The sequence below is a fragment of the Nanorana parkeri genome, unplaced genomic scaffold (assembly GCF_000935625.1).
Source record: "Nanorana parkeri isolate BGI_ZX_2015 unplaced genomic scaffold, ASM93562v1 scaffold576, whole genome shotgun sequence".
NCBI lineage: Eukaryota > Metazoa > Chordata > Amphibia > Anura > Dicroglossidae > Nanorana > Nanorana parkeri.
The window spans coordinates 51,870-64,003 of NW_017306844.1; the positions used below are offsets into that span (position 1 = coordinate 51,870).

General features: G+C 45.6%; 1 protein-coding gene across 7 annotated transcripts in view; it reads right to left on the reverse strand.

The window, feature by feature from the left end:
* Window positions 1-182: 182 nt before the first annotated feature.
* PLEKHA5 (pleckstrin homology domain containing A5) overlaps window positions 183-12,134 on the reverse strand; it is a 93,738-nt gene continuing 81,786 nt past the window's right edge. For 4 of the 7 annotated variants that reach the window (XM_018562403.1, XM_018562402.1, XM_018562401.1 and 1 more), the window contains 10 exons: window positions 9,794-9,985; window positions 7,726-7,846; window positions 7,468-7,583; window positions 5,775-5,984; window positions 5,490-5,597; window positions 4,166-4,207; window positions 3,899-3,990; window positions 3,567-3,697; window positions 1,836-1,954; window positions 183-654 (listed from right to left, as the gene is read on the reverse strand). In XM_018562403.1, the coding sequence (XP_018417905.1) occupies window positions 1,860-1,954; window positions 3,567-3,697; window positions 3,899-3,990; window positions 4,166-4,207; window positions 5,490-5,597; window positions 5,775-5,984; window positions 7,468-7,583; window positions 7,726-7,846; window positions 9,794-9,985 (1,107 nt within the window). In that variant the 3' untranslated portion in view covers window positions 183-654; window positions 1,836-1,859. The remainder of the gene's footprint in view (window positions 655-1,835; window positions 1,955-3,566; window positions 3,698-3,898; window positions 3,991-4,165; window positions 4,208-5,489; window positions 5,598-5,774; window positions 5,985-7,467; window positions 7,584-7,725; window positions 7,847-9,793; window positions 9,986-12,134) is intronic. The other 3 variants (XM_018562404.1, XM_018562399.1, XM_018562398.1) reach the window with 2 other exon arrangements.

The window sequence follows — 12,134 nt, forward strand, 5'->3', positions numbered from 1 at the left end:
ATAATTATTAATAATTCACCAGGCAGGTATTAAACAACATCAACATTTATTTGGCATGTTATAAAAGGAATGAGCTATGAACATTGGTATTTGAACCTACTTACATCATGTGTGGCATTGTATAATGACTATACAATGGACATAATTACATTTATACACTCCTGTCCCAGTAGAAGAGCCTTTTTATTGCTGCACAGATTCACTCCTGGAAGAATTGCAGGTCCCAATGAGGTGGCAGTGACTGCACACACAGCAGTGTGAATGAAGGAACCCCAAACGATCATAAAATGGCACATATTAAATATAAATATATATAGATACTTTTCTTTTTATTATTTTATTTTTTTTTACAAATTAAGTGTAAAATAATATTTTGCAGTCTCTTAAAAGTCTGGTGGAGAAGATGGAAAAAGTAGGAAGTGTGGCGATGAAGAGAAGCAGAGCAGATGAAGTGTTCACGATGAAAGGAAACCTCCTCCGTCACCCCAGCAGGAAAGTCTCACATTTTGGCTCTTAAACCTTCATGTGCAAGAACAAAAAAAAAAAGTAGCAGCAAGCGGGAATCTAAAGTCACACGGCAGCGCGATTCCGATTTTGGTTAAAAACTGTACAGTAAAAAGTCGCACGACGCACTCCGCGATCGCAGCGTCTGGACTGAAAGATAAAACACAGTGTGAGATCCAGCATGGTATATATGGGCTCTTGGTGGCACAATTCTAAAAGTCTTGTCTGAATCCAATATTTTACACTCATGTGCAATAGCAGAAAGGAAACCTACCTGTAGAACTTGCGGTGCAATACTTTTCCATTCCGGTACTGATCAGGGCTGTTCATGAGGCATCGAAATGACACCATATGGCCAAAAGGTTGTGGACCGCTAACCATCACAACTACATGAGCTTGTAGGACATCCCAAACAACCAAACCATGGCCAACAATGCAAAGTTGTTCCCCCTTTGTGGCTATAACGGCCTCCACTCTCCTGGGAAGGCTCTCCACAAGAGTCTGGAGGGTGTCTGAGGGAATCTGTGCCCATTTGTGAGGCCAGGTACTGATGGTGCATGAGAAGAGATGGCTTATAATCGAAGTTCCAATTCCTCCCCCTAAGGTGTTCAGTAGGGTTGAGGTCAGGACTCTCGAGGTCCTCCACACCAAACTATTGCTTCACTTTTACATTCATATCATACGGCCAAAAGCTTGTGGACACCTGACCATCTATATGAGCTTGAGGGACATCCCCAACCATGGCCATTAATATGAAGTTGCCCCCAACGAGCCCCCATCTTTACAGCTATACCAGTCTCCACTGAGAAGACTTTCCCCAAGATTTTGGAGGGTGTCAGTGGGAATCTGTGCCCATTGGTTGGTGATGACAGGTACTGATGTTGCATGAGCAGACCTGGCTCACAACTGGCTTTTCAATCCATCCCAACAGAGTTCAGTAAGGATGAGGTCAGGGCTCTGTGCAAGACACACGAGTTCCCCCACTCAACTCATCACACTATGTTTCATGGAGCTGGCTTTGTACACACGGGAACAGTCATGCTGCACCAGCAAAGGGCCTTCACCAAACCGCTACCACAAGGCTAGAAGAGCACAATTGTCAAAAATGTCTTTGGATGCTGTAATATTAACAGGACCCTTTACTGGAGACACCTGAACTCAGCCATTTGTTCACATACTTTTGCCCATATAGTGTAAATCTAAAAACGAACATGCAGCAACAACGTATGCTAAAAACAATGCGCCTGGTGTGACTACACTGTAAGCGCTCCAAGCGCGGTCCCTTCTACAGAAGTGAAAATATGGTAACATTATAAAACCGGTCTGCTTACATGCTTGTAACACGTATCTCACAGCTACACACACATGAAGTGAGATCCTTCAGTCAGCTGTGGCTGCTTCGCTGTCACTGGTAGTGTTGGGGGCTCTGGAAGGGAAGTCAGATTCCCAGCTGGAAAAAACAATCAGGAAGAGAACATTACTAACTGCATTCTGCTTCTTCACCACCGAGGGGCAGCACCTGTGCCTGTATGACATGTGACAGGAGGTAGGAGCGTGTGTAGGGAAGCTGGGTGCTCTCGATTTCTAGGTAATACCGTGATGAGAGAACAGCTGTATGAGCACACTGGTATTATGAGTAGGGATGCACTGATACCGATACTAGTATCAGTATTGGTGCTGATACAGATTATTTGGGCGGGTACTCCGATACTTACCTGTTAGCGGAACTTCCGGTCAGAGGGATATCTTCCTCTGACCAGCAGTGCTGGGGGAGCATGGAGCCGGCTTTCCAATCAGGAAGCCAGGCGGTGGGTTATGACCTGCCTCCCTGATTGGCTACGAAGCCCGGCAGCACATAATGACCCACCACCCGGCTTCCTGATTGGTCAGGAAGCCACGCTGCCTACAAACAAGTGAAGCCAGCTTCCTAGCTAATCAGGAAGCCGGGAGGCGGATCATGACGTGACGAAGGGGGCGTGCCCCGGAAACGCGTCGACACGCTGGTATACCGATCTGCACACAGGACACTTCTGACTGACTGCCACTGCACCAGTTTGGCTCTCGTTTTTATATTGTGTCCAATGCTTGTGATCCTTCCACTCTTGTGAGTATCCATTTTTAAGACTTCATCTTATTTCTCATCGAAAAATAAAATTAATCTGCACTAGGAGAAGGCGCCCCTCTCGTTTTTATCTTGTAGTGTCTCCAGTCTCCCCGACTGCTTTTGGAGCTGCCTCCTGCATAGATGCCACCACATCCACTCTGTCGTCAAGACTGTATTTGACTACCTCTGGCGCTACTTTTTTCATTAATTTTTTGGATCATGATCCTGACCCTGATTGGGTAGGAAGCCGGCTTCACTTGTTTCTGGGCAGCGTGGCTTCCTGACCAATCAGGAAACCGGGAGGCGGGTCATGACGTGCTACCTGGCTTCCTGATTGTTCAACAAGTGAAGCTAGCTTCCTAACCAATCAGGAAGCCGGACAGCACCTCATGACTCGTTGCCTGGCAAGTGAAGCCAGTGTTCTTTCACTAGTACATCGGCTTCACAGGCAATCAGTAAGCCGAGCCATGATCCGCCGCCTTACTTCCTGTTGATCGGGGCACAAGGCAGCGATACGCAGCATTGGCAAGTACCGAAAAAAATATCGGTTCTCGATACAGAAAAAAACGGAATCAGTGCATCCCTAATTATGAAGTGTCCAATCTCTGAGATCCAATATCAGGATATACACCCATTCACTGCCTGCTAATAAGGGCACACGCATGCGTCACAGATTCTTGCCAGTCGGTAGCGTAGGGTATACACATGTTCTACTTTCAGTTTAACCACTTGCCGTCCGCCCGTTGTAAAAAACCGGACGGACGACACTGCAGCATTGGTGGGTGGCCGTCTCCAGACGGCATTTTTTTTCTGCTCGCACGCGCCCCCTAGCGGGCACGCACGGGCAAGTATGTAATCCCGAACACCGAACTTCTCTTATTGGCTCCTCCATAATGTGACATGACACACTGCAAGTATGGGGCCCGCAGAATGACCCCTCATGTTCATTTCTCCTCACCTTCTAAGGCTGTATGTCTTCTCAGTGTGTCCGCAGAGAACTCGTAGGCAAAGAGAATCCCGCTGTGATCCTGGTCCCTCGGCATCTCCTCGCTTTCTGTATACGTCACGACAGACGTCACAACCTGTAAACTGGAGGGACCACACACAACGCATTACGGATCTGGGGACTGAGAGCCGTCTGCTGTGATATATGGACTTCCAGCAGTCCAGATCTACAAATCCCAGCATCTCCTGCTTCTATTTACTCATCACTGGTTTTCATTATAAGGTGGGAAGTTATCATGGAGACTGGTCAGTGAAGTGCTGCACTGGAGATCAAGGCTTACTCACCATTGTTCCTGTGGCTCCAGTACCGGGTCTGCTTCTTCTGTCACTTTGTCTTTGGCATTAGATGGAGAGGAAGCAGTGGGGGGACAAGCAGGCTGCAGATGGAGAAACACAGAGGGAATGTCATTTGTATCTATGAAAGACCACAGCGGGTCGTCACTTATACAGTCTTTATTATTCATCTCTGCATACTTCATTGTCAAAGAGGATTCCACTACAGCTCCACCCACCTCCATATCACTGATCAGAGGGCTCCTCAGCACCACCCACCTCCATATCACTGATCACAGAGGGCTCCTCAGCTCCACCCACCTCCTCACTGATCACAGAGGGCTCCTCAGCTCCACCCACCTCCTCACTGATCAGAGTTTTCCATATCTCCACCCATGTTACATAGTATTTGGGGTTGAATAAAGACATAAGTCCATCAAGTCCAACCCATGTCTTTATCAGTGATGACAGTAGGATCCTCAGCATCACCCAACCTTCATATCACTGATCACAGAGGTATTCTCAGCTCCACCCACCTCCATATCACTGATCACAGAGGTATTCTCAGCTCCACCCATCTCTATATCACTGATCACAGAGGTATTCTCAGCTCCATCCATCGCCTTATCGATGATGACAGTAGGAGCCTCAGTACCACCCACCTCCATATCACTGATCACAGAGGGCTCCTCAGCACCACCCACCTCCTCACTGATCACAGAGGTATTCTCAGCTCAACCCATCGCCTGATCGATGATGACAGTAGGAGCCTCAGCACCACCCACATCACTGATCACAGAGGGCTCCTCATCTCCACATCAATGATGACAGTAGATCCTCAGCACCACCCACCTCCTCCCTGATCACAGAGGGCTCTTCATCTCCACCCATCGCCTTATCGATGATGGCAGTAGGATACTCAGCTCCACCCACCTCCATACCACAGAGGTCTCCATAGCTCCACCCATCGCCAGTAGGTTCCTCAGCACTACCAATCTCCATATCACTGATCACAGAGGGTTTCTCAGCTCCACCCAGCGCCTTATAAATGATGACAGTAGGAGCCTCTGTACCACCCACCTCCATATCACTGATCACAGCAGGCTACTCAGCGCCACCTCAGTGATCACATAAGGCTCCTCAGCTCCACGCATCTTCTCCCTGATCAAAAGAAGCTACTTATTTCAATCCACCACCTTATCACTGGTTACAAGAGGCTCCTCAGCTCCACCCACCTATATCACTGAGGGCTCCTGAACTCCATCCATCTCCTTATCGCTCCGCTCCAACCAACTCCTAATTACCAATCAGAGGAGGCTCCTCAGCCCCAACCATCTCCTCCTAACTTATCACAGGGGGCTCCTTGGTTCTTCCCACCTCGTTATCAATGATCACAGGGAGGTCCCTCAGCTCCACCCCCCTCCTTATCAGAGGAGGTCCCTCAGCTCCACCCCCCTCATCACAGGAGGTCCCTCAGCTCCACCCCCCTCCTTATCACAGGAGGTCCCTCAGCTCCACCCACCTTCTTATCACTGATCACAAGAGGTCCCTCAGCTCCACCCACCTTATGACTGATCAAAGAGGGCTCCACAGCTACAGCTGCTTCTTGTAATTTGATGATTTCTCGATCAGGTGATTGTGTTTTGTCCTCTTTCTCAGTTTCCTCTTTGTCCTTTACATCACTGACTATGTTGTCCTCCTTCTTCCGCACCTACAGAGATAATCATTCAGTGTACAGGGGCACTGATTTTTTTTTTTTTATGGAATGCCGTACAGACTGAGGAAAGAGTGCCAGATTTATGGCTCCAATTAGCCATTTAATAATTCTTCATATGTTGCCTGTTTATCCATTGACACATTTTCCTTTTACACATAAAACATTCCATACCTGGGTCAGTTTTATAGAGTTTTCCCTGGAGAAGGCGGGGCTCTGTGATGGAGAGGGCTCGGTGGACCCCAGAAAGGCGAACCCCCTTTTCTTTTCTTTCAGACAGGCCGCTTGGTGTCTGCGCATCCTCTCCAGCTGTTCCTCCAGCGTCATCCGGGGTCGGGGGGTTTCCATAACACAGAGATGTTCCACGGCACTACGTGGCCTCTCCTGCAGAATAGAAAATAATTGAAAAATATCAATAGTGGAGAGCAGAAAAACTGGCTACAAAAGGAGCCTGGGGTTTTTAAAGTGCCACAAGGAGATGCAGTTACCAATTTATTGATAAAAAGCTTTTTTTAAAATTTATAACAAAGCTAATAACATGGTAAAAACACATTGTGGCCATAATGAAGTCTGAAAACAAATTCAGGCATATAGCAGGTTCTCATGAGGTTTGACGCATTTTGCAACAAGTAGCTTCTTCAGAAACCTCACATAAGTATCCCAAAACTTCTGTGTGTTCAAAAATACGGCCAGAAGTGGGCTCCAGATAGAGGGGTTTTTTGTGGGACTGGGAAAATGGTACTGTTCCTGTGGGGGCTTTCCTGACGGACCAAAGGCAGACCTGGTGCATGCCACAGTTAAGCCGTCTCACTGAGATTCCAATATCTAGGTAAGGGGGAAGCAGCCTCCATGGACAACTCCCAAAGGGAGCAGTGGAAAATCAAAAAGTTGTTCTCATGTATATTTAATGCTTGCGCTCCAAACAATAAGGGGATGAAGACATCAGTCCACACGTTGGTTCTTTTACTAAGAGGAATCTCCAGCACCCAACCACACAGGGGGTATATGCCTAAATGCCATTACTAGATGTACCTCAGTTGGAGTAGTGGATATTGGAGAGTAGACTAGACCTGGTCACAGAAGACGTTGCTTCACAGAGCTGTGCCAGGGGGTTTCATTCCATTTTCCTGGACTTTACTGTAGATTGTGCTCACTGAAAGCAGTGGGCTGGTGAAGTGATTGCTGTGTTCGGTTTACCCTGTCCTTGCCAGGAATCCGCATGCACCACCACTGTCCATGTGCATGACATCATCAATGATAATGGAGGGGAAATGTCTTGTTAACTGTCTTGCCCATTGTTAATAGCCATTTCAATAATATCTTGTAGCTTATACTATGGGAAATGGGCACTTTATGCACAGAGGCTGGTCTCTGGGTGCTGCTCTCCACCTTTGTCTGGAATACAGGAATGGATTGTAGGCAGGACAGGCCAGCTGGTCATAGTGGGTGAAGAAGTTTGGTGAAAAAGGCCAGTTCGGTGTAGTGGTTTTGTCTACTGTGTGCTGGTGCAAGTTTAGATTATTGACTTTGTGAAAAAAAACAAATAGTAAGAGAGGACAGCACAGAGCCGAGCATACACGGCCCAATAATACAGAAGTGACATACCGTGGGACAATAATGGACAGCAGTAACAATGGGTCATGGCAGGGTGAAAACTACAACAAAGCGTTAGAGATGGAACTTTAGGTGAAGATTCCAACAAGGTGTCCATTGCATCCGTGTAAAGTGGTCTGTGCAGCGACTTTCAGAATCACCGACATCAGACGTTGCAGAAGTAACTGACCTAAAATCCAAGGAACAGGATCCAGAGACCTCCAACTGCGAGGCCTTCTGTTCAATGTGACTGAAGACATTGAAGTTCACTTACCGATTTGCTCTCCAGTTTCTTGCACTTCCGTAAGGTGACATAAGATGCTATTGTAGTGGATTCAAGCTGAGGAGATTTTGTTCTTGGAGGGACAACACCGACTGGAAAGTGAGAACCTAAACATAGCAAATGTATTGTCACAAGTCATGTTTTATTGTGTAAGATATATATACTCAAGCACAATTGTTCTACAATTGCCTCTATGTGCCGTATACATAGAATACTGTATATTAGACTAGGAGCCTGCGGTTTGCAGACCTTTGCTGGTTGCATTTTCCATGTCCAGAGTGAGGTCCATCTTGTCATCGCCGTTTGACTCATCCACTTCAGCCACCGTGGTCAGCTCGGGTTCACTCTTGTACAGTCTGTAATCCGGGCCCTGCAAAACACCAGCAACTATTATTGCATCAGCCTAAGTTCTGATTTGGTATAGAAGACACCCCCCAAAGAGGACAACTACAGAACAACATTAGAACATGATGGAAATGAGAATGTTCTTTAAAAAGTATCGGCAAAATCCTCCACCCATAATACCAAAGATCCAGATCATCAGAGCTCACAGAAAGACGTGGGTCATGTTCTATGTTCATGGATCCATCAATCCTGCTCCCCATAAATATAACACAGGGACCTGCAGACACCATCACCTGTCTGATAGATCCACCTACATTTAACTAAGAGCTGACACCACAAATTCAACTGCACCCAACTTTATTAGTAAAAATAGCAAGTAACATATGTAAATCATGATCAGCGTGAGCTCGCATTTTGGTTTTATTTCTCAAGATTATTTGACAGATATGTCACAAAGTCACCATGGATAATGTACTGAATATGTCACAAAGTCACCATGGATAATGTACTGATTATGTCACAAGGTCACTATGGATAATGTACTGAATATGTCACAAGGTCACTATGGATAATGTACTGAATATGTCACAAAGTCACCATGGATAATGTACTGATTATGTCACAAGGTCACTATGGATAATGTACTGATTATGTCACAAGGTCACTATGGATAATGTACTGAATATGTCACAAGGTCACTATAGATAATGCACTGAATATGTCACAAGGTCACTATGGATGATGTACTGAATATGTCACAAGGTCACTATGGATAATGCACTGAATATGTCACAAGGTCACTATGGATAATGTACTGAATATGTCACAAGGTCACTAGGGATAATGTACTGAATATGTCACAAGGTCACTATGGATAATGTACTGATTATGTCACAAGGTCACTATGGATAATGTACTGATTATGTCACAAGGTCACTATGGATAATGTACTGAATATGTCACAAGGTCACTATGGATAATGTACTGAATATGTCACAAGGTCACTATGGATAATGTACTGAATATGTCACAAGGTCACTATGGATAATGTACTGAATATGTCACAAGGTCACTATGGATAATGTACTGATTATGTCACAAGGTCACTATGGATAATGTACTGAATATGTCACAAGGTCACTATGGATAATGTACTGAATATGTCACAAGGTCACTATGGATAACGTACTGAATATGTCACAAGGTCACTATGGATAATGTACTGAATATGTCACAAGGTCACTATAGATGATGTGCTGAATATCTCACTATGGATAATGTACTTTTGTTCCTAAATCTCACACACTGTCACTTCCGATGGAAGTTGTACGGACACATCAATAGACATCATTGCTCTGCTCATATAGGATAACGATAGTATAATATATAATATATGATAGTGACCCGTGGCAGGTTAGCTGTGACAGATATCAGGACCACAGGAACGTCATAAACCCCACAGTAATGAAAACACATTGGGGATACAATTCCTACATTTCAGTTCCACTAACATAGGTGACATCCTCTCAGCTCATACTTTGACAAGTAAAGACGTTTTCACATATTGTATTAGGCCTTTACGACTATCTACCATGCAAGTTTGTATTCCGAAGGGTCCGGATTCTCAAACGTATGAAATTTACAGTTTTGGATGTACGACCATTATTAGGAAGAAGTAGACGCAAAATCCAACATAGCAAATAGAAACTTGAATAAACAGCGAATGAAAAGTCCAGTTTTCACCTCATCAGGCTCAAACCCTGAACATCTTCTGATAGGAAATCAGCAAAATGTCAACCAATACTATGGAAATCATGACTTACTGAGAGTTTCCCTTATTATGTACATATAGATACAATGAGGAAATGGACACGGGTATTTGAAGGGTTCACAGAACACCATGGATGGGGACGGGGAAGATGGCAGTGGATGGAGATGACAGATGGGATGGTGCCACAGTTCAGTTTCTTACACAATAGGATCCGTTTCTTTGATTAACCTGGGCATGATGAGAGGTCTTGTCATCAGGGAGGTGGACGGGGCCCCGGCTGTAACACAGCAAGGACGAGCTGCTATCACTGGGTATAGGGGGAAGAATGGGAGCTGGATCGGTAAAGTCATAGGACCGAGGGAGCGGAGGACGTGGTGGGACAAGCTCCTCTTCCTGGAGATTGTAGAACAGGCAGTTTATTGAGAAATACAGGAGCAGCACACATCTATCCCTTCCAGTTTGACAACACAACTGTCAGCATCAGACCAACAACGTAATCCTTTTCTAGACTACACAAGAGATTTCTGATGATTAATAACTCAGCAATCTGTGATCACCTCTTAGATATCAATGTGATGCAGGTTATACAGAAGCAATCATAGGATTATTGTACCCACCCTAATCCTTTTCAGGAATCTAACCTTTGGGTTATACTGCCGCCTACAGGAGGATTGGACACTCTAGGAGTCTAGTTTGTAGTCTTGGAATACCAAGGTTAACAAACATCCCCCCATTCTGGAAAGTATGGGCATACCGTAATGCTAAGGAAGGTTTGTCTGAGGATTTGGCAGACTTAGAGTTCCAGACCTTGTAGGTAGACTGGGAGCCAAGTTCTGGAGGGTCTTGACATGTGGGCTGGAGACATTTCTCAACAGTCAGAGAGGTAAAGACTTTGCAGTCTGTTCCTTAGGTGTCTTCCACTGAGGAAGATGGGTGCTCTTGCCTCCACTAGCAGCCTTGATATCAAGCGACTAGCTTGATGAAATGTCCTTCAAAGGCCAAGCGAAATGACGCTTCTTGCACAATAAATCCACAGTTCAGCGCTGCCCCATGCATATGTATTGACATGACACGAGATGCTTCCAGGAAACTGTCACAACTAAAGCTCAACGCTACAGCCATATGATCTATGCATTAATAAAGGGATCAGCTGCAGCAGTGGTTAGATGTATTTTAGGGATTTGGACCAATCAGACATGGTGTGACAAAGTAAAGTCACAGCCAGTATTGGGTGAAGAGCAAAACCCACCAGAGAAAACAGGGCTCTAGAAACTGCTTATCATTTGGGTCCTTAACCAATTGAAGATCAGGATGTTAAACATGACAGGTTCCCTTTATGGAGACATCGGGGTCTCCAAGACCCCTAAATGTCACTTAGGGACCCACAGAGAAGGTGATGAAGCAGAGATCTACTTCCCCAGCTTCCTCCCGGCTTCTATAGCCGGGCATAACAGCTGAATGCGTAAGTGATGTAATATACATCACTTCCCGCATTCTGACACCCGAGAGGAGATCGTGTACTGATCTCCCTCTGATCTCCGGTAACAGAGCCGCTGTGCCGGTCCAGGCCCACACTGGGTACAGCGGATCTCGGGACTGGCGACAGGCAGGGGAGCTGCATAACTACACAAAATACAAGCGATCAGGTGTCTCTACAGAGGGTGGAGCGCTTGTATTTAAACAGCCATCGCTGGCTGTTTACATTTACTGTAGTTTACTCACTCTTGCGTGGCGCCCAGCACCGCCTTAAAGCACCCACTCACATCTACAAGGCTCCTGTCCGGCCGTTTAGGTACGACCAATGGAGGGGAGGTGGTTAAAGACAGGTGCATCCTGTATCCACCGGTATAGTACCTTGCTAAGGTGAGAAACAGCCAAATCCACAATGGGTAAAAGCAAAACAACCAACCAGGGTGCTTCTAATATTCATAGAGAAAAAGAAAAGCGGGTGCAAGGGAAAGGAGAGGAGATTTAAATGACCGAAGGTTAGGGATAGCACTGGTAGAAGCCCATGCGGATTCTCTAGTTTCAGAGTGATGCGTGCTGCATCAATAAGAGCTGAATTGGTCTCCTTTAATATGGCAGAAATAGCAGTAGTCAAGGACTGGAGGGATTCAAAATGAGACAAAGGGGCAAGTCCTCAGGTACTCACGAAACCCAGAGGGCTGGTAGGTGAGGGTTGGATGGCCTAATGTGACCAAAGTCACTGTAGGCAGTCTGCCAAATTGTATTTATTTTTTGCGAGTATCCATTACTCCTGTAGGTGGCAGTATTACCCAAAGGTTAAATACTTCCTGTGTTCCTCAATGGACATGAAAGAAAGATCATTACTGCAGTGATCTGCTGTTTCAGGCGTAAGCAGGGTGGAGCTGGATTTGCTCTTCCCTATTTAATGATGCAACTTACAGACTTGCTGATGTCACATATGATGTCACATATGATGTCACAGTACTTCCCCTTTAAACATAGAAAAGGTGTTGCCAGAGATTGCTCTTATTGACCACTCAGGATGGAGAATCACAAACCCATGAACTGATTGATT